Genomic DNA, 23,037 nt, shown 5'->3' with positions numbered 1-23,037 from the left:
AGTAGGAGAATTTATGAGCCTCTCTCCCCCCCCCTGTGATAAAGTAACTAGCAAGCTGTCCAAACCCAGGGTCTTATCTGCTTCCAGCTAGACACCTGTTTGCCCAGGTTTTCCCCTCGCGTTACACTGTGTCTTAACACTCCGTGAAACGGACCCTTGATGTTGGCTTACAAGCAACAGAGTGATAAAAAGATTGTGTCTGAGTAGAGAAGAAGTTGCAGCAATGACTTTATTTATGTCCGTTGCCTTGTCAGAAACTTGACTGTACGCAGACTCTTTCTCCAGATGCCTCCAAAGTGCATCAGCAGGACCTGAAATGTTCATTACCCTAAGCCTTATTTCACCGTGCCGGTGGCGTTGACACTGATAACTAGCTTACGAAAGCCACTTGTTAACCTCCTGTATCAAGAAGTAAGCCTCATATACTAAGCGTCTAAAAATGCGGTTTTATAACAAAACTGCTCAGATGTTCAGTGGCAGTCACTTTCAGAGAAACACGTCAAGAAGCAGAAAGCGGCGTCGGTGAGGGAACTCGTGTTAAGGTGGTGGAGGCAAACACCTTAAGTGAAACAGCACCAAAATCTGCTCAGTCACATTGCGCGGATAAAATGTGCTCAACGATGCGTAAGGAAACAAACAAATAAAGCAGACAAAACCCCCCACAACTTGGCAACGAACGTCATCACAGTCCGAGCAATTGCTACCATAGCTAAGATCAACATAAACCCGGCGTAATGCAAAGGGGTATTTAGCAAGGTCATAAAAACAATGGAGCCTAATGATTGCCTCGTCCGTAATCCTCTGCCAAAATTGAATTTTCTTCTGAACGGTGAGTCAGAGAACAGTGAGTCATAAGAGATGTTCCCCGGCCCCCCAAATAAGCAAAGAATGATGTTCAAACACTTAATATGATCTATGCCCTCCTTGCCTCACCAGTGAAGAGCCTCATTGACAGATGTAAACGGCTGCTGCAGTCATTTTTGGGATGACCTTACATTTGCTGTCAATGTGTATGATATATAGTTGTGTCCTTTCCCTCATCTCAAACTTTTAACTTAACTTAAAGTGTGTCTGTGCAGAAGCTATGACGTTCTCTCTACCAAGTTCTCCATCTTCACAACAACGATGATTAGTGTAATGTTTCGTACTGCCGGATGAGGGGGGGGGCGACTACTATATTACCCAAAATGCACTAACCGGATGTAGCGAAGTCGTTAACGTAACGGGACCACGCGGTCTACCACGAGAGTAACTAGCAGGATGAAATTTAAACGAGCAGAAGAATCAAACTCCCAGACAACCGAGTGTACCTGGCATTATTCTTCATTAGACAGACAGTCACAACATGGTGTCAGAAGTGGGATGGGCCGTTGCATTCCACAATGCAGAATTTCTAGTTTACTGACTTGTTCTTGTACTTGCCTACCAAACTGCAGTAACCGTTTACTTTCCGTGCATGCCCCCCATAGCCAGTCAGCTTACGGTTGTCAGTCATTACTGTTGTGCTGGGCCTGATTTGGCAAAGTCTTTGGCGGGTATCAAATTCGCTTGTGCACATGTATCCAACTTAGATGTCAGTTTTCGATTCTGTGGTCCCAGTCCTATGTCTGCAGATACGCTTTCCTCCACTTTCTCTGTTGTAACACCGTCTACGAACAGCTCCGAGTCAAAATACTCAACATCTTCCTCAACCGTGTGCACGTTTAGGTGCCCTGTTCTAGTTGGAGTGTGAGTCTTGGATTTACATACTGTAAACTACTAATAAGACACGTTAGTCCCTAGCTAACGGGTCTGACCCTTTAGCCGAGCGGTTAGTGGTGTCGCCTTGTGGTGCAGTACACATCGTATCGAATCCCGCACCGGGCAAGAAAATAACCGGTTACATTGGTGGCAGCAGTGGGATCCGGAAGTGTGCAGATCCTCAGAAGTCTCTTCGGAGCGCGGGAAGAACTAAGCGCGAGGGCGCGCTTCCGGGGAGGGTGACGACTGTAAGCTACTAATAAGACACGTTAGCCCCTAGCTAACGGGTCTGACCCTTTAGCCGAGCGGTTAGTGATGTCGCCTTGTGGTGCAGTACACCCCGTATCGAATCCCGCACCGGGTAAGAAAATAACCGGTTACAGTACTCTTGCAAAGTGCTTGAATTTTCTGCATTTTAAGCACTGCTGGGCATTCAGTTTGCTTGTTGTGGTGCCCTCCACATGCACCACAGGTTTTGCTATACAGCTTCTGGCCTTCACTTGGCCTGCTAACGTTAGCATTGCTAATACTTTTCACTGTGCCCGACTTTCCGGCCTTACGGTGTACCGCGTGAACTTCACGGCTCTCGTTAGCCGTGGCTTTTAGCTGCACTAGCTAGCTTGTAGGAGCGGGCTATATCGATTGCTGTATCCAGCGTTAGCTCTGGTCCCTGACTAAGCAATTGTTAGCGCACTCAAGGTGAGTTGGTAGCAAATATTATGCGGTCCCTGACCATCTCGTCACTATTTGCACAGTGGCAGTCCTTAACGAGCAGTTTGAGCTCTGTTACAGATTGCTCACATGACTCACCACTCGCCTGCGGCTTCTCGTGGAATTTGTACCTGGCAAAGACGGGGTTAGCTTTCGGCGTGAGGTACGCTGAAAGCCCGTCGTAGTACGTGTTTTTTTAACACTTAAGCATCGCCCTCCGTTAATGTCCAAGTATTACGCATGTCCCTTCCTTTGTCCCCGATCCACAGCAGGAGACAACTGCGTTTGTACTCCTCCGTTTTTCTCGAGTGGGCCCGTAAACACGAGCTCGGCATGTTTGAATCGCCGCCACGTGTAACAATAGTATCGTTGTTCCTAGTTTGTTGTTCCGGGGACCAATTTGAGTGTGACACAGTACAAGAGTAAGCTGGCTAGAGCTGAATGTAATGTGCAGTGTGTTTATGTTAATAAAGACATAACTAACTAGCTAGCAAACGTTAGCTACCGGTAGCTATTATTAGCTAACAATGCTAACGTCGGGACTACTGGACCAGTGGTTAGCTAGCTTAACGTTAGCTAGCTACCTATCACTCCCGCACTTTTGCCCACCTCTCTAATACAGAGATCCTCCACTTACCAAATCCCACTTTAACCCCTGGACATAAGTAAGCAAGTTCCAAGTTCTTCAACTGTCCATTCTGTATAGTTTTAAGAAGAACAGAACCGAATGAACACCGCCTATCAGGTAGGTTGGATGATTCCCAGTCCATCCGCGGGGTAGGGACACCGAAAGCTTCCAGGAGAGACTCTGGTCTGATGGGCGTTCAGGTGCCACGCCGTCTTGGGGTCTCCGCTGTACTGAGCCAGGCCAATCTGGACTCTATCCTGGACTAGATCCTGGCTAGCTCTACGGCCCTTAAACAAGGCAATACCGAGGCCATACTACCCTCTACCCACACTCGAGGATGTGACTTCCAAATTGGCAGGGGCAAAATACGCCAGCGAGCTACTGGGCCATCAAGCTCAGTGAGGGGTCAATCAATCAATCAATCAATCAATCAATCAATCAATCAATCAATCAATCAATCAATCAATCAATCAATCAATCAATCAAGTCATCGCTGCTCACTACCTTTAACACCGTATTTGGGCGATACCGCTTTCTCAGGCTCCCTTTCGGTATTGTGTCTGCTCAGGACGAATTCCAGCAGGAAGATGGTAGGTGGAAACCAGTGGTGGATCTAGAGATTTTTTCCTGGGGTGGAAAAGGGGTGGCAAGACTGTGTCCCAGAGGTGGCAGCTGCCACCCCTTGCCACCCTGTAGATCCGCGCCTGTGAGGGGGGGGGGTTCTAAATCGGCGACTTCTGTTTGAGATGAGTTTGGTGCGGGTCTCATTGACCTTCACCATGCATGTACATAAAATATACTTTAAAAACATATTATCTGATTTATAAATGGGGTGGCAACAGGGGTGGCAAGACTGTGTCCCAGAGGTGGCAGCTGCCACCCCTTGCCACCCCGTAGATCCGCCCCTGGAGGAAACCAGCAACGGTCACCCAAGCTGCAGAAACTCCACGGAGCTACCACATCGAAACCAGCGATGGACAGACCTTCAGACGCAACCGACGGCACCTTCTCGACACCCGAGAAGACAAACACACACACACAACACACGGCAGCCTGACATCAACGAAGATGATCAGGTCACTGGACAAGGGGAACAGGAACCTCACCACGGTTCTGTGGGCGAACCAAATTACTCTGAGCCTCGTTCCACACGAAGTATGGCCGTGTCATTAAGCCAAGGCAAGTCCTTGACTTATAATTGATTGAAAAGGGTGTGTAGGCGGATCGCTGCTCTAAGGGGAAAAAAAGAGAAGGAAAATGTTATGTAAGAACAATTTGCCTATTATGTGAGGTTTACTACTGTATCCTGGTGTGGAAACAGTTTATTATTTGTTATATCAGCTACTGTTTACTTAAGTTCAGGATGCAGGTGATGCTACAAGACAGTTGGATTATGTGTCTTTTGTATGTTTGTGCTGTAAACTACTAATAACACCCGTTAGCCCCTAGCTAACGGGTCTGACCCTTTAGCCGAGCGGTTAGTGGTGTCTCCTTGTGGTGCAGTACACCCCGTATCGAATCCCGCACCGGGCAAGAAAATAACCGGTTACATTGGTGGCAGCGGTGGGATCCGGAAGTGTGCAGATCCTCAGAAGTCTCTTCGGAGCGCGGGAAGAACCGGGGAGGGTGACGACTGTAACCTACTAATAAGACACGTTAGCCCCTAGCTAGCGAGTCTGACCCTTTAGCCGTTACAGCATCTTTCATAAGTTTTTGTCAGCATTTTTTTTAAAAACGTCCTTATGTTGTGTTCTACAAACAAAGGGGAGAATGGTTGGCTTAATGTTAGTTTTCACAGTTGTAACTTAATAAAATAAGATAAATATTTGTACAAACCTGCCCACATACAACCAGAATGTCCATCGGTGTCCTCGTCACTTTAATTTCGACCAAGCGTCAAGTCTTCAGCAGACCTTCAGGCTTTGCTTCGTGTATTTCCCCGGTGTTGAAATCAAGTACATATAAATATCAGGAAACTGGATTTGTGGCCAGATGTTAATGTCCATGGACCACTGGTTATCTGCTAAACTGTACGGGTCACTGTCGAGTCCAACTTCCTTTTAATTTAAGCAGGTAATCTTGCGTTATAATCCCGGTTCCCTGCTAGAAGCAGCCATGCTGTGGCGTTTTGCCCCTCACGGCGACTGAGTGTTACCTCCAGCTAGGTCGGGGGTCCGTACAGACACAATTGGCTGTGTTTGTGGGTGGGAAGCCAGATGTGGGTATGTGTCCTGATCGCTGCACTAGCACCTCCTCTGGTCGGTCGGTCATGGCGCTTGATCTGGGGGGGGGGGACCTGGGGAGAATAGCGTGATCCTCCCACGCGCTACGTCCCCCTGGTGAAACTCCTCACTGTCAGGTGAAAAGAAGCGGCTGGCGACTCCACATGTATGGGAGGAGGCATGTGGTAGTCTGCAGCCCTCCCCGGATCGGCAGAGGGGGTGGAGCAGCGACTGGGACGGCTCGAAAGAGTGGGGTAATTGGCCAAGTACAACTGGGGAGTAAAAGCTGACGGGGTGGGGGTGGGATGGGGTTTCAGGAGGAAGGTTTCGGGCATACAATGATGGAAAACTCTTGTAAATATGTGAGATCGGTTTTGCCGTAAGTATCCGGACCATGTGCTCGAGTCAGGCTCGAGGCAAGTCTCCTCCTCTGTAGACTATAAATAAGCCGGTAACGTGGATGATGCGAAAGACAAAGGTTACAGAGGTGATGGTGCACCGATCCCACACGCTGCACTGAATGAAGGGGGAATACAGCGAGCACAATGAGTTAGGTCACTAAAGCAATCATAGATAAATCTGCTTACAAATGACATTATATTACGAGCCGTAGTCATGGGGACAGAAGTGCGTAATGCGTCTTTATAACGTACACTTCAGGGATAGTGTCCGGACAAATACTTGCTTAGTCTCCAGTCTCTGGTAGACTTTGAGAACAAGACTGGAGTTAGGCCTCGGAGGGGAATGACACTGCAAAATAAGTGAAGGGGATGATTTGGAGGTGTTGCGTGCAGGGAAGGACAATTGGATGTTGATGAGAGAGAGAGAGAGAGAGAGAGAGAGAGAGAGAGAGAGAGAGAGAGAGAGAGAGAGAGAGAGAGGAGAGAGAGAGAGAGAGAGAGAGAGAGAGAGAGAGAGAGAGAGAGAGAGAGAGAGAGAGAGAGAGAGAGAGAGAGAGATGGAGGCAGAAGGAGGCAAAGACCAAGTTTCATTAGCGGATCACCTGAAGTAATTCACTCGACAGGAGGGCTGCAAGTCCCCGGCAAACGTGTAGAGATAGGCAGGGGCTCAGCTGGCTGAGGCACAGCTTCAGACTACACACAGACATGGAGACACAGTCACACAAACAGGGTCGGACATTTTGCATTCAATGGCGAGGAATTCCAAAGTGCATTTTTGCGGCGATAAGATTCCTTTCTACTGAGGTCAGTGTTTTGGAGGACGGAGGGGTGTAGGTGGATGGCAAATTGGCAAGGGCTGCTCATGCCATTACCCGCCGGCCTCGCTTCCTCTCCCTAATTTTCTCAGAAAATATTCCTGTTATCCGTACGTTTCCACCAGAACAGTGTGACAAGTCCAACAGGTCTCTTCGTCATGGGCTTTTAACCAGAGAAATAAATAGATAGATAGATAGATAGATAGATAGATAGATAGATAGATAGATAGATAGATAGATAGATAGATAGATAGATAGATAGATAGATAGATAGATAGATAGATAGATAGATAGATAGACAGACAGACAGATAGATAGATAGATAGATAGATAGATAGATAGATAGATAGATAGATAGATAGATAGATAGATAGATAGATAGATAGATAGATAGATAACTTTCTAAAAAAGGATTGTAAAATCTTGCCCACAGTTTTCTTCCCTGATATGATGCAATTCAAGATGCCATGTAAGTTTTTCTTTCACACACACACACACACACACACACACCCACACACACACACACACACACACACACACGGTACTTCCACAATACTTCCTCCTCCACAACTCATTTCAGAGATATCATCACAAAACAAGCCAAAGATTAGGTCATTGAAAGGGCAAAGATCCATCTTTGCCTATGGAGTAGTAGTTAGTGTGTGTGTGTGTGTGTGTGTGTGTGTGTGTGTGTGTGTGTGTGTGTGTGTGTGTGTGTGTGTGTGTGTGTGTGTGTGTGTGGGTTGTGTTATGTTTTTGTGAAGGCCCTGCACGTGGAGCTGGTTTGCCTCTTCGCATTGACTTACAGATTGACATCAGTATTTGAGATCATGAAAATTAACCACTATGGACGTCAAGGGAAAAGAAAATCCCACGTGTACATACAAAAGCGCCCCCCCCCACGCACACACACACACGCACACACACACACACACACACACACACACACACACACACACACACACACACAGTGTTCCACGTTACTTTGGATGACACACTTTCAGGAACAGCCTGGCATACATAGTATCTACGAAGGATGCCTGTCGTTACGGTTGATAACTATTGTAAAATGATAAAACTCATAAAAGGCTGTCGCCTCATCAAACTTCCTTTTGTGTTCCACGGTAAAACTCTCACTCGACTCCGCTGGAAGCGGGTAAATACCACAGAGTTCAACTGGAAAATGCCATATTCAGGAGACGATCTGAATGTGACCTCAAAGTCAGAGCATAGCGTACTTTTAAAGCTGTCTGTGCTCTACTGTTACTATTGTACAGGTATTATTTTATACTTTAAGAATCTTAAACGCTACATATTTCAGCACGGCCCGATCTCCTCTGTGTGAACCGGCTCTGCTGCGTTTGTCTCTCCACAGCCCGAGCTGGCCGACGCCACTTTTCCAACCCGAGAATCACCCGCCGCCTTCACGATCCCTGTGCAAATGCTGAATCCCCTCTGCAGAGGCCTCCCGCCTCAGCGTGGTGCCTCGGCAGACCGCCCCTCACGGCCTTCTGTCTGGCAGCGGGTAGCCGGACACTTTGGGAGAGCACGCCACCTTCCCCATGCTTCCCAGCTCCCGGCCCTCCAGGTGTCAAATCATTTTGAGGCGCTTGTACCTGGAAAGAAGAAAATTCCCGACTACCAGCCCTGCTTCTTCCGCTCCTCCGTCATCTCGGTCCATACTGCCTCCAGCCCACCCGGACTCCTTCTCCCACCAATTCCTTCCGGTCTGTCGCATTTTCCCAGGATTCAGCCACGTCCTCGCTGGTGATTAACCGGTGTCCCTTCAGGACCCCTCAGCTCTGGAGAAACACGCCGGGGAAGGTTAAGGTTAAAGAGAGCGAGTATTATCTTTTAAACGATTTCTTAAGACGTCTTCTCATAGACTCGCATTGATGCAGAGCCTCTCATCTTACTGATCCTGAGCACTTAAATCCGCTAACTGCTGACTCTCCTGTAGTCTAAGTCACTTATATGAAAATGTCATGCACATTTTATCTTTACGTTATAGTATATTCCCAACTCTGTTCTTATCCTCCCACAGATGCACAAGTTGCAACTGTTTCCTAGTTTGTTCGCTCCCTTGAGGGCACTGAATCGCTTTTGGCCACTCGGGTATCGAGTGGCGGCGGCACGGTGGCGCAGTGGTTAGCGCGGTCGCCTCACAGCAAGAAGGTCCTGGGTTCGAGCCCCGGGGTAGTCCAACCTTGGGGGTCATCCCGGGTCATTCTCTGTGTGGAGTTTGCATGTTCTCCCCGTGTCTGCGTGGGTTTCCTCCGGGGGCTCCGGTTTCCTCCCACAGTCCAAAGACCTGTAGGTCAGGTGAATCAGCCATACTAAATTGTCCCTAGGTGTGTGTGTGTGTGTGATGGCCTGGCAGCCTGTCCAGGGTGTCTCCCTGCCTGCCGCCCAGTAACTGCTGGGATAGGCTCCAGCATCCCCATGACCCTGAGAGCAGGATAAGTGGTTTGGATAATGGATGGATGGGTATCGAGTGGCAACCTGACGAGTCGCATGGGGCAGAGTTATCAGATGAGCTCTGCGTATAGTTGGTGAGCATTTTGAAAGAGATTCAGACTGGGTATCTGGGGGCCTCCGGGTACTGTAGCGGTCTATTCCATTGCCTACCACCACGGGGATCGCCTGTTCGAATCCCCGTGTTACCTCCAGCTAGGTCGGGGGTCCGTACAGACACAATTGGCTGTGTTTGTGGGTGGGAAGCCAGATGTGGGTATGTGTCCTGATCACTGCACTAGCACCTCCTCTGGTCGGTCGGTCAGGGTGCTTGATCTGGGGGGGAGGGGGACCTGGGGGGAATAGCGTGATCCTTTCACACGCTACGTCCCCTGCTGGTGACTCCACATGTATGGGAGGAGGCATGTGGTAGTCTGCAGGCCTCCCCGGATCGGGTGGAGCGGCGACCAGGACGGCTCGGAAGAGTGGGGTAATTGACCGGGTACAATTGGGGAGAAAAGGGAGGGGGGGGGGGAGACTGGGTATGTGGTTGGCATGCACAACACTGATAGGGTCACATATGCAGTGTAAAGCTGCCGTGGGCCCTGATCCTAGGCCTGCTCAGCAGAATGGACTCTGATGAATGGAGGGAAAGACGAAAAACGAAATCTATCTATTCCGACGAGAGGAGTAAAAATACTTCCTTGTATCATTCAGGCACGCTAATATGTCATTTTTGTCTGTGGTTAAGCATGTCATCTTTCTTTCCAGGCCTGAAGGAGGGTTTGAGCGATGAACACATCTGACCATCATCAAACGGATTCTGAAACGGATGAGGTAACTTATATTGGACGTCTGCAAAAAGGTTATCCGGGCTCAGCATTCAGACATGTGGATATGCTGCGTTTTTTATGGCGCCTTTCTCTGCCAGTGTCCTCTCTCCCAGCACTCGTGCTTCAGTAAATCAGCTGCCGCCACCGTCATCGTCTTCCAGCCTGTGTAGCTGTGGTCGGACTGCCAAGAACACAAGCTATAAAAATAACTTTAATTTAACAGGCGAGCAGGGATGAGGAGAGGATGTTTGTGTGTTCGTCTGTGTGCGGCTTGCGATACGCGCGGTGCTCCTCGCGTGCGTTTCTATACGTACGCCTTTCCGACGGCCTTTGTTCGTGGACGCGGGTGCACCGCCAGCGCCTGCGTACGTCTCGGTGCTCCGCGTGCTTGCACGCCTGCACGCGGTACATATATATTATAGGGCTGCGTGATGGTACGTGTGTGGTTAGCAATAACAGGAAGCTGGCCCTCCGTGTTGACACAAACCTGTCTGGAGTGCGAGGCCATCCGAAGTAAATAAATATACACGCAGGGACCCGCGGAGTCCAGACTCAGCAGAACCCCCCCTCCCCCCTCCCCCCTCCCCATAAGAATGAAAATATGAAGCCCCTGAAACCCAAACAGGAACACCTGCAGCTCACCCCTGCGACGGGCCAGTCAGCATGACAACCACTTGGCCGGCGTGTAAACAGTTTACAGTAGAATGGAGGTGGGTGGGAGAGATTTGTAGACATCTTGAAAGGTTGACTGAGTGAGGACCGCATGCCACGGCTGGGATTAAACTAAGAGGAGTAAATCAAAAGAGACGGTTTAGATAGAAAAAAAGGTCAAGTAGAGCGAGGATGGGAGAGAGAGGGGAAGCGCGAGGCCCCGGGTCAAGACGTGTAGTTGCCAATGGGAGTGGGTAGAGATTTTTTCAGTGTCAGTGGGGAGCGGAGGTGGGTGGGTGGGGGGGGGGGGTTGAGTTCCATGGTGACGTGTCCAACCTTTCACATGATAGGATATTTGGGAAACGTTCATTCAGTTTTACAGTAATACCATGAGGGTGGGGGTGGGGGTTAGCGCTGCTCGTGGGTTATTTGCAGAGTCCAGATAGCAGCGCTCATGCCGGACATCTTGTGAGGTTGTGCAGGTTGAAGAATTTACGCCAGAATTTAAATCTACGATTTTGTCACGCAATCCGACTGTCTCAAACTGGACCAGTCGAAACCAGAAAATGCCTCGTCAGCTTCACTCTCGGGTCGGGTTGGACGGCGTGTCGCCAGTCTCTCCTCTAAATTTACCGTAATAGCACAGCACAAAAAAATATATCCATCTCAACGAGGCCATTTGACTTATTTTACTTGACATGGAGGGTATGCGTTGACGTCACTTCCCCCACTGGGACACGCCCCCTCAGTCGCCGTGAGGGGCAAAACGCCACAGCATGGCTGCTTCTAGCAGGGAACCGGGATTATAACGCAAGATTACCTGTTTAAATTAAAAGGAAGTTAGACTTGACAGTGACCCGTACAGTTTAGCAGATAACCAGTGGTCCAAGGACATTAACATCTGGCCACAAATCCAGTTTCCTGATATTTATATGTACTTGATTTCTACACCGGGGAAATACACGAAGCAAAGCCTGAAGGTCTGCTGAAGTCTTGACGCTTGGTCGAAATGAAAGTGACGAGGACTCCGATGGACATTCTGGTTGTATGCGGGCAGGTTTGTACAAATATTTATCTTATTTTATTAAGTTACAACTGTGAAAACTAACATTAAGCCAACCATTCTCCCCTTTGTTTGTAGAACACAACATAAGGACGTTTTAAAAAAAATGCTGACAAAAACTTATGAAAGGTGCTGCAACCGGTTATTTTCTTGCCCGGTGCGGGATTCGATACGGGGTGTATTGCACCACAAGGCGACGTCACTAACCGCTCGGCTAAAGGGTCAGACTCGCTAGCTAGGGGCTAACGTGTCTTATTAGTAGGTAACAGTCGTCACCCTCCCCGGTTATTCCCGCGCTCCGAAGAGACTTCTGAGGATCTGCACACTTCCGGATCCCACCGCTGCCACCAATGCAACCGGTTATTGTCTTGCCCGGTGCGGGATTCGATACGGGGTGTACAGCGCCACAAGGCGACATCACTAACCGCTCGGCTAAAGGGTCAGACTCGTTAGCTAGGGGCTAACGTGTCTTATTAGTAGTTTACAATGCTAAATATTTAATTGATGAGTAATCAATACAGTAAATGACTTTATGATTTTACCATTTAACGTCACCCCAAAACCCACCGTAGCCTAACGTTAGCCTACCTGGCGCAGAATGGGAACCGCAAATCCACCATTCGGTGCCTGGGTTCCAGTTGTTTCTGCGAATTGCAGCGATCCGTTTGTTTCTCGTTATCTCATCTTCCGGCAGTCTGTAAAAAGATAAAACTCCGATTTCTTGTGAAGTCTATCAGCGCAGTCTGTCGCCCAACAGCGCTTTCCCCTTTCAGACGTGTTTCCGCCACATTCGAGCGGGACGTTAACGCTGCCACGCAGTGCCGCATCTGTGACGTCACCCGCATACCCTCTATAACAGGGGTCCCCAATAGGCGGCCCGCGGGCCACGTCCGGCCCGTGACGGGTTGATTTATGGTCCGCGAGAATTTTTGGAGAAATGCCAGAAGGAATAATTTTTTTTATTTCCCTACCAAAAGAAATAAAAAAAATGTTCTTAGTAAAAGTAAGACTAGTAATATATCGAAAAATAGATGAAAAATCTCTGTTTAAATTATAATACCTGCAACGTATCGACACCAAAACAAACTAACGCACAACATGCTGCTGGAGGTTGAGTGGCCCGTGGTTTTAAAAGTGGCCCGCTATGAAAAGTAATTGAGGACCCCTGCTCTATAAATTGAAAAAGAGGCCAATTTGGGAGGGGGGGGGTGCTCGGTTTATCAGGACTTTGTTGGGACAGGAGACATGACTGAGCCGGGACTGAGCAAGCCACCTGTCAGGATATTAACGCGTCTCTGGAGGAACAGGAAGTGAATGTAAACTACTAATAAGACACGTTAGTCCCTAGCTAACGGCTCTGACCCTTTAGCCGAGCGGTTAGTGACGTCGCCTTGTGGTGCAGTACACCTCGTATCGAATCCCACACCGGGCAAGAAAATAACCGGTTACATTGGTGGGATCCGGAAGTGTGCAGATCCTCAGAAGTCTCTTCGGAGCGCGGGAATAACAAAGCGCGAGGGCGCGCTTCCGGGGAGGGTGACGACTGTAAACTACTAATAAGATACGTTAGCCCCTAGTTAACGGGTCTGACCCTTTAGCCGAGCGGTTAGCGATGTCGCCTTGTGGTGCGGTACACATCGTATCGAATCCCGCACCGGGCAAGAAAATAACCGGTTACATGAACAAACAAACGTAACCCCGGCGGGCAGCTGGCTCTGCTCAGCTGCAGGAAAATCAGACTTTAAGGCTTAACGGAGGAGTAAAAACCCTGGTTACGCAGCGTGTTTCTCTTTCCACCGCAGAGGATTTCGCGTCGCCGGGGCGCTGAATCCATTATGCAGCCTTATTGGCAAAGGCCGCCGGCCGGCCGGCAGACTCCTCCGGGAGGCAAAACGCCTCTTCTGGGAGGTCAGATGCCCCTCGGACGACTCAAACAAGCCGCAGCACCTGATCGTATTTCTCTCCAAGACAGTGGTAGAACTCACGAGTCTCCACAGATACATAAAATAAAGAGGCTCGCCTCACAACTCACGAGGAGGCGGGCCGGCCATCTGCATCTGCTGTGTGTTTTTGTGTGTTTGTGTGTGTGTGTGTGTGTTTGTGTTTGTGTTCATACATGCACGCCTTAATGTGGTCTGAGTGTCCTTCTCTGTGTTTGTTCCCCTATTCCGGTGTGTACCTAGAATGGACATAATCCATACTTTGTGTGTATATGCACACGCACACACACATGCACATGCACACACACACGGTGTGTGTGCATGTGCATGTGTGTGTGCATGTGTGCGTGTTATTTATGCATCACTCCACTGTGTCTTAAGAGAGCTGGCTCCAGATGTGCCGAGGTCATAGCAGAGCAGCTCTCCACGGGTGCAGATGTGCGCAGGTGTGGCCCTGCAGCGCCACACAGCCACGCAGCCCACCTCGGACCCCTTACCGCAGGTCAGCGGGTCGCGGGGCGCTCCGTGTCCCCCCCCCCCCGTCCGTCACGCGGGACGAGATAGGCCCGTGACCCCTGATTTATGTGCGCCGGCCGAAAGCGGCGCGGAGCAGATTAGTTCCTCTTGTCGGGAGCGAGCGCGCGGGTCGTATGCCGCAGGCCCGCGTGAGTTACGCGCCGCGCGCTGATACGCCGTGTTTAGATTGCGCCGACTAGTTTCCCCGGATCAGCCGGTTTAATGCACGGATGGAGGAAAGACCCGGTCAGGGGTTTTTGCTCTCTGGACCGGGTTCTTCCACCTCGTTGTCTGTGCCGTTTGGACAGCTGTGCCCTGATTGAGGTCATCTCGAATAAGGGGGAGGGGGGAGGGGGGACTGATGAAGGGGACAGCGGAGAGAGAAGTGGAGTGGGTGAGAGACACGGACGGAGGTAGAGAAATGGGTGGAGGGAGGAGGGGTTGCGGGTCCCCGGTAAATAGTGGAGGAAGGCCCGGCCGTCAGAGGGGAGAGTGTAAAAAAAGGACGGCTGCACGAGGGAAGTGTTGGAAATGTAGGGCGGATGGGGGTATTTGTACACTGTAGGCACTCAGACACGGAGTGCATTAAGAGTCCGGGGGAGGGGGGAGGGGTGGGGAGGGGAGGGGAGGGGGGGGAGGGAGAACGGAGAGAGGGAGAGGGGGAGAAGTGGAGGAAGATTCCTCTCCTCGTTATCTGGCCTCACTATTTACTCAGATACCGAGTCGCAGATAACATCGGTAAATAAACCAAGGCCAGGGAGACGTGCGCTGTGGCCAAGCCAAAACGGACACACACACACACACACACACACACACACACACACACACACACACACACGCACACACACACACACAGACACACACACACACACATTCCAAGTGACATTATAATCCCCTCGGCCAATTCTAAACACAAAAGCTGTGAGAAGGAGCGAGGCCCGGCCCAGGGGGGAGGTCCGGGGACGGTCTCTGTGGCGTACGTCCCCAGGTTGTAAAGCGCAGGTTCAACCCCAACTGCCCCATGCAGGGGCAAATCAGATAAAGGACCCCCTCTGACCGGAGAAGCGTGGGGCAAAAAGGGGGTTTGGAGGACCGGAACCTGGAGACACGACCCGCCCGAGAATGTGTTGTCTGATTAAAAGCATAGTGAATGATAAAGGAAAGAAAAGGGGGGAGGGGGTTAAAATGCACTTTTCTTTCCCTTTTACTCTTCCTGTCGCCCCCCCGGGGGAGGAGACGACAACCCGCTGGGCGACAACATGAACACACAACACAACGGGGCGTTAGTGAAGCCGGGGTAAATCGATGAGCTTCAGTAATACCATGGGAGTTTCACGTTGCACATTTCATCATCTGCACAACCCCCCCACCCCCACCCCCGACAGACACACACAAGCACACAAACATATAGACACACACACGCACACACACACAGACACACACTCCCTCATTCATCTTCTGATTCCGCCTCTTTTATTTCGTGCTGCAGCTCGCTCGGTGCAACAGAGTGATGTGACAGTAGAGAGCAGACAATGTCGGGTTACCCTGGTAATTTGGGAAGGAGGACGGAAGTGTCCTGGACAGGCACCCCCCCCCCACCACCCCCACCCCCACCCCCTACCACCACCCACACACACAGACACACCCCAGCCCAGTCAGGCCCGAATCCCGCTGATGATTCACCGGCCCGCACGATGGAGGTTGGCGACCCCAATTTGAGTGAGGGAGGAGAAGGAGGAGAAGCAGCAGGAGAAGCAAGATGAGAAAAGCCGGATAATAAGGAGGAGGAGGAGGAGGAGGGGGGGGGGGGGGCGGCGATATCTACGTCAGTGGCACTTGCTAATAGGCAGATGTCCTTGTCCCTGACACAAGTAAATCAAGTCTAGTGAGGATGGGGGGGGTGCGGGGGGGGGAATAAAAGGAAGACAGAGACCGGGGGAGTTGGGTGGGGGGGGGGGGTGGAGATTAAGATTGCAGTCTGGCGAGGCGGCAAAGGGGGGGCTGGGTATGAGCGCGTGTGTGAGTTAAATTAGAAGCAATTAGGTTGGCCTCTAAGCCCACCGTGGAAATGCTCTTTTGATGATGTGAAATACAGAGGAACGATGAGCACGGCCAGGCGGTGTGGGCGAAGTCGCTCCACCACTCGGCTGCACCATGTGAGGACGATGGCAGCTGGAGAGCAGAGAGACGAGACCACAGGAAAAAAAGAAGAGGTAGAGGGATGGAGGAGGAGGAGGAGGAGGAGAGGTGAACAAACAGGTGTAGACGGAGAGGGAGACACAGAAAGCAGGGGAGGGGCCAAAGTGTCGGAAATCGCCCCCCCCACCCCCCACCCCGTCCTCGTGTGCACCATCTAAAGTTTGCTGCAGCTCCCCCGTCCCACCCCGTGACCCCACCCTTACTAAGCACGCGATGCTGTGCGGGACCGGGTGGCCCTGTGGCGGGCAACAAGCCCGGCAGACACACGGCCATTCAGTCGCAGCGCTCCCTCACGAAGGCCGGAGGCGCGTTCCCCAAGGCTGCGGCGGTGTGGTGGTTGGAGGCCGCAGGAATATTTCTGGGAAACGTTTGCGCGTCGACGGGGTGTGTTTTCCAAACTAAGAAGCTGATAATAATAAATAACACGATCCTTCCTGAAAGTGGGCACACGCGGCAGGAGTCGGGATTGGGTCGGTGCCCGCAAGCGAGGCCCAACAGGAAACCACTTCTCAAATACCACATGACTACTTCCTATTTTTGTCTAATTAAAGGATGGCTGTGCTGAAATGGAAACTGCTCCGAACGGCAGGCGCTGGCTGTTTGACCCGAGGTTTCCTTCAATCTGACATCTGTGATAAGGATCACATGGTAATTGAGAGGTGAGGCTAGCCCCGTTTTTAACTCCAAAAGTACCGCCGGTTGACAGCCGTTGAAAAGCTCGGCCCGTATCCTGCCCGCGTGTGAAAAGCCCGACTCGGAAAGAAGGAGTCTTGCTAACGCCTACGCTTACACGCTTCTAATGGACAGCTCGTCAAAATGGCACCGCCGGCGCTTCTGGCCCCTCCGATTGGCCAGGGCCATGGCGTCACCGCGGGGAAGCGTGTCCAATCAGCTTCCACGCCGATGGGTCCGCAACATCATAAGACATTCATTAGTAGCATCTTCCTGTGTTTACTCCTCTGGGAAGGGGAGTGGGCCGCGGCTTTGATGTAGATAAATGAAGATCATTTCTAATCTCACACTAATTAGTACTTCCCTTCCCCTCCCACCTCCTCATATGTCTTCCTGTCTAGACTACAGTTGTGTATGCAGCCCCCCTTTCCCCAAGCACGCGGGCTTTTTAGGTCTCGATGACTCGTCCGATACCAACATCTCCGCGTATCGGTGAGTCCCAATGGCACCCCCTGACATCCCTGGGAAGTTGCTGCTCGCTTACATAACATCTCGCGAGGAGGAGAGAGCCGTTGTCTGGGGTTGTTCTGAGCCGGTCGTGAGGGAGACAAGTGTTTTGGATGTTTTTGCTGCGACCTGAAACACAAAACATCTGAGGCTCATCCGGCCACCTGACCTCACTATGGGATGCCGGGGCGCAAACTCCGTAGCTTTGCGGTCTAAGCTTGCGGGGGTGATCTTGGTTTGATGGCCAACATGCCACTCTGGCTGGCATGCTCCCCTGCCTGCCTCTTTATCTCCTTGGCCACTTGAGTAAGGGAAGTGCGGCTGCCACACAGTGCCTGGCCCTCACAATCACTGGAGCCCCTCCAACATTCCCCCAGTGGCAAGGCAAACAAACCGGGGGACTGCCAGTGACTCAGCCATTCCTCTTGTGTCTGCGTGCCTGGCCGTCTCTTCCAACACCGCCACAACACAATGGGCACTTACCAGTAAATATACCCCTATACAGGCCCTAATGGCAAAAACAACCCCATGTGCTGTAATTTTGATCCCAGCACTTGGGGTTCAACATTTTATTTTTCCTGTCGCAGGGGTATTAAGACAAGCCTGCAGAGCGACGTGCACTCCCATGCGGAGGCTCCTAAAGACAGGAAGAAGGGAAGGTATTTTCACATTCTCATGACCTCCGTCGTCTGTCTCGAGAAAATAGACCATATGCTCACATTATAGAAACACCGTGCTCTTGACACCTCGAGTGTACCGTAAAAGGGGACCGAGGGCCTGTTTTAGGTTCCTTCGACTTCTCGTTTGGCCTCGTGGATTCCTCATCTCGCTGTGGGACCCGCACCGTCTGACAAAAAAAAAAAAAGAAAAGAAAAGAAAAGAAAAGGGGGGGGGGGACTATTCACAGCTCAGACTTGTTCTGAGACAAAATGCATTTCCAGAGACTCGCCACATTATATAATTAACAGCGCAGAGGAGAAATCTTTCATCAATTGGCCCTAAACACGAGGAACTCGTATAATTTTGTCTTCTCTGGAAATGAATTTTGTGCAGGACCGAGAATTTATTTCTCCGCCAATAAATTACCATTGCCATTAAAAAGGTAATGCTCGTTCCATAAAAATGAGTGCAAATGCGCGTGAATCATCATCATCGTCTACATGTTCCCAACGCGGTGACCTTGGCGCTCCATAACGAGACCGCCGAAAGGTCACGCATTCTCCAAAGGTGACTGCCCTGTCATTTCGTGGGCTTGATTATTGGGCAGGGGCCGAAAGAATGATTAAACGGCTATGGCAATGTATTTTTGTAAGTTATCACAGACACTTGGCAGGAAGTGAGAGAAGGCCACAAACAGGAAGGAGTGGAATGTGCTTCCTGTTGGCCAGCCACATTAGACAGGGCATTTTCCTTGTACCATCATGGCTGACTGACACACACACACACACACACACTAAGAAGCAAGAATGTTTTTCCACTGGAATCAGGGAGAAGCAGACTGCCAGGAAAGAGGAACGGCGAGAGCAGATAACACTGACATAGTGTGCCGCCGTGCACCGCTGCGGATCCGAGAGCATATGCTTCCACCACCGGCTCCACCACAGAGGTTTTGTTCAAATCCACCCCAATGTTAAAAGAGTCACAAATTGACTCGCACTTCACCAGCGGCGACCTTGCTCCGCCGTACACCTCAGCGAGCGCATGCACAGGTGACTCCGGCGCGCGTCTCCATCAAGCGGAAACGCGGAGCGATGTGGGACAATGGGGCTGGACGGGGTTTAGACTCCCGGTGGCACAACAACAAGCCTCGGTCGACGAAATTAACATTGGTCGTCCTTGAGGGCTTCCTGATTGAATCACGGCAGCTCGGTGACGTCATGCATGGTTTCAGTCATATTTCGGAGGCAAAGAGAGTGGGTATAGAAGAGAGAGAGAGAGGGAGAGGGAGAGAGGGAGAGAGAGGGGAAGAGACTGAGAGGATGAGTCACTGCCTCGGTGATGTCTGACTCCAGTGAGTGGTCAGATAATTCAGGTACAAAAACAGACACAGCGCATCGTGCGACTGCCTAAGGGCACTCAAATAAAATGACTTATTGGGAACACACAAAATACACCTTTCAGGAAGATTAAATAGTAGAGATGCCCGGCCCATAATAAGGCCAGTTCTTAACAATGATAAATCCTACCCCGCTTTTGTAATCCTATTTGCCGTATGGAGATGGATACATATGAGACGTGCTACCACGTGGCCTTAATGTTGGCCGTTGGGTCGTTTTCCTTCGCGGATACATGGCCAGAATGTGTTCCTTGTCAGGTGTCTGTGCACTCAAGATCCTGTTATGACTTGATACCGGGTTCAAATCACTGTGCTGGAGAGAACTACATTATACTGGTTCTCCTGATTATCTAGACTAGCAGCTTGACCTCTATGATGGATGCCATACTTCTCGACCAAACGTACGTATCTGTATGACAGACGGGAGTGAAGGAGCCATGCCAAATTTGTGAATGAACATTAAAATGTACCCTTACACACGTCAGAATAGATTTCTCCTATCCACAACCACAGAGGAAGTTGAGTTTGAAAAACAAAAGCTTCTTTGAGCCACTCATGAATACTGGCACGTGTTTTGCCGATGACTTCCTATCTGGGGAGTATTTTTTCAATGTATAGCCAAGGTGCTGAAGATCTCAGACTTTAGCCAAGGTGCTGAAGATCTCAGACTTTTGATTATTTTTGCCCTCATTTGTTAGAAATAAGCTACAGCTCCATTCAGGGGCTGCTTGTGGTCTGACCAAAAGCCAGTAAGGCAGCTGAGCTTGCACAGGTTGATGCTGTCTTCTGGCAATGTAAGTAAGTGTTTGCATTTGAAAAGGCCCCATTCAGATTAATACCTGAATAATGGGACTGAGGACCGAGATCTCAGCGAGAGTAACAAAACTCGGTGTCAGTCTCCCAAGTTCTTATATCTGTACGCACTTTCCCATTTTTAGGTTCAACGTCCACAAATATTTTTCATGTTACGTGATGCACCTAATTCTGAAAAAGGAGTGCACAAGATTGACTCCTTTACTCCTGCAGAGAACTGACGGTATTCTCGCCATGTCCACGAGAATACTTCCTCTTAATGATAGTTAAACTGTAATGTGGTAATGCTATAAATATCGAGATCATTATTTACATGATCAGGTCCCGAGTCCACCCTGCCCAAAAGAGCTGCATGTCCCGACTACATGGGTGGCATACGTCTGATAACTCGAATAGAGAACTTACGTTGCACTGGAGAAAAAAAAAACAACCTTTCAACAACTCATCTGATCTTGTCTTGATTAACAAAGGCTTTCAGATAAATCTGCTCTCAGTAATGTGAAAGACAAAAGAGTGTTCAAGCTAAATAACTGCCGATAAAAAATTATTCTGGGAAACTGACTGGTATCCAGATGTTTGCCAGTGGTTGTGCTTTTCTAGAGTCCACACACGATAAAATTAATACAAAAATGTTTATTCAAAACAAAAACGCTTATCCAAAAGACAAAGTGCAGTTTATATCATTTGAACCGCAACAACACATCTAGTCAAACTAAGCACACCGGGTTACAACACAGAAACTGAGCTCATCCGGGATGTTGCAGAGGCAGGCGAAGACGAGCAGGTAACGAGGAAACAGGACTCTCCAAGCGCATCTCGAAAACACCTTTGACATTTCAGACAAACAAGGCGTACGCCTCCCCCTAGTGCCGGCAGAGGGAACTGCGTCCCAGAATGTCAGCCCTGTGAATGCCTGATGAGCAGCGATCAAGTCGTTGAAGGCTGAGACGGGCCCCACACAGTGAAGCACTGGAAGACACTCCGCTGACCCACTCCCCTACTTATACAGAGAGGTGGAGGCCGTGGAACTCAGCCTTCCAGGGCAACTCGAGTCCCCCCCCCCCCACGACGTTTCACAAAACATGTCTGTGCAAACACAAGATGCGGGTGGCTCATAAGCTAAACGAGAAGGAAATCACATCCCGGCATCTGAGCAGCGCCTCCTTCTGCACCCCTATGGGCGTCTGCAGGTCTGACACTTGGAAGTTGAGAACGTCGATGTCGGACGCTCCGAACGTGGCCTCCACCGCCGCCTTCTCGTACATCTGAAACTGGACCTTCTTGTTCGTCATGGAAATGAGGCACCTGAGGAAAGCCTCTCTTGCTGCAGCCCGTGCACGCTGCTCTTCCTGCAGCCGGACGCCGCCCGTCCCCGAGTCCGCGGAGGGAGAGACGGAGGTGTTACAGAGGGCAATATAGCGGGGAGAGCTGGGGTCGAATCCGCGACCGCTGGGGTCCGGTCCTCTGGGAAGACGCAGCACAGACACCGGCGTTTTCATGTCGACTCCCTCTGCAATTAAAATGGCGAAACCACAAGGTGAGGCGAAAAACATTGACAGTGGGTCTTGTTTAGCATCTCCGTTTGTAATCTGTGACGCTGGGCCCTACAGATGAAACAGACGACTCGACGTCGCGCGTTTTTGGCCGGAGTTAGTCAGCCACACCCCGTTTGAACCCTTCACTTGGACTGACACGGCAACTTAGTGTAACCGGTTATTTTCTTGCCCGGTGCGGGATTCGATACGGTGTGTGCTGCGCCACAAGGCCACATCGCTAACCGCTCGGCTAAAGGGTCAGACCCGCTAGCCCCCTAGCTAACGTGTCTTATTAGCAGTTTACATTAGGCTAACTCTGCGTCGCATCAAAACACCCGCTCGCTCAACGACGTACTGTTTAATGTCCTTTTCGAAAACGGGACCCAGCTAGCTCTGGGGGGGGGGGGACGATTAACTCAAGATAAGACAAAAATCTCTCTCCCAGAAACAAGTTACCCACTCGGCGAGCTCTTGTGGCAGTACCTCGGCGGTTAGCTTAGCAGTCCAAAGTTAGCAGGTTTGGCGGACGGGGATGAAAAGTGCGCCGTGTTTTGGCTTAAATACACACGATGTCTTGAACGCAACACAACGAGCGTACAGGCTTTTAAATGTCGAATACAACAACGGGGGGGGGGGGGGGATGCCCCACGTCGAAAGACGGCAACGGAAAAACCTCTCGCTCACCAAAACGCCCCCGTCCTTCCTTCAAAAGCCACCGACGTCTGACGTGATCGATACATGGTTCCGCTCTCATAGTTCCCAGTTTGAAAAGGGCTGCGCTGCCCTCTGGCGGCTGCAGGCCGCACTGCGCTCGTCCTCGTAGTCGTATGAGTTCCGAGTTTAACCGTTCTAAATCACTTACAAATATTATTTGAAGACTTTAATAATAATTAAAAAATATACTATTACAATTCACCCCAACGTGAGCTCTCAGAAGCGATTCCTCAGTCTGTTTTAATCAGTATCACTCAGTAACATCTACTGATATCTATTACTTTTATTATATTTATCTGTTATATTGGGGAGTGCAGTAGAGAGGTGAAAAAGAGAGTGCAGGCAGGGTGGAGTGGGTGGAGAAGAGTGTCAGGAGTGATTTGCGACAGAAGGGTATCAGCAAGAGTTAAAGGGAAAGTTTACAAGATGGTTGTGAGACCAGCTATGTTGTATGGTCTGGAGACAGTGGCACTGACGAAAAGACAGGAGGCGCAGCTGGAGGTGGCAGAGTTGAAGATGCTAAGATTTTCGCTGGGAGTGATGAAGAAGGACAGGATTAGGAACGAG

The 23,037-nt window shown here is 50.3% G+C and overlaps 1 protein-coding gene across 3 annotated transcripts; it reads right to left on the bottom strand.

Moving 5' to 3' along the window:
• Positions 1–20,839: 20,839 nt before the first annotated feature.
• On the bottom strand, positions 20,840–22,470 carry gemin7 (gem (nuclear organelle) associated protein 7). 3 transcript variants are annotated; one of them, XM_056283944.1, is made up of 2 exons: positions 22,441–22,470; positions 20,840–21,731 (listed from the first exon to the last, which is right to left on the bottom strand). In XM_056283944.1, exon 2 carries the CDS (start codon positions 21,718–21,720, stop codon positions 21,334–21,336), a length of 387 nt encoding a protein of 128 aa, XP_056139919.1. In that variant the 5' UTR covers positions 21,721–21,731; positions 22,441–22,470; the 3' UTR covers positions 20,840–21,333. The 3 variants fall into 3 exon arrangements, with proteins under 3 accessions (XP_056139919.1, XP_056139917.1, XP_056139918.1); XM_056283942.1 differs by lacking the exon at positions 22,441–22,470 and adding an exon at positions 22,217–22,384; XM_056283943.1 differs by lacking the exon at positions 22,441–22,470 and adding an exon at positions 22,240–22,384.
• Positions 22,471–23,037: the final 567 nt, after the last annotated feature.

This window comes from Lampris incognitus, chromosome 7, assembly GCF_029633865.1.
Source record: "Lampris incognitus isolate fLamInc1 chromosome 7, fLamInc1.hap2, whole genome shotgun sequence".
In the NCBI taxonomy this organism is placed as follows: Eukaryota; Metazoa; Chordata; class Actinopteri; order Lampriformes; family Lampridae; genus Lampris; species Lampris incognitus.
This window is presented reverse-complemented; position numbering and strand designations above follow the sequence as displayed.

Excerpts from the sequence above, each read along its gene's own strand:
- gemin7 (XM_056283944.1), bottom strand. The coding sequence starts at position 21,720 with ATGAAAACGCCGGTGTCTGTGCTGCGTCTTCCCAGAGGACCGGACCCC.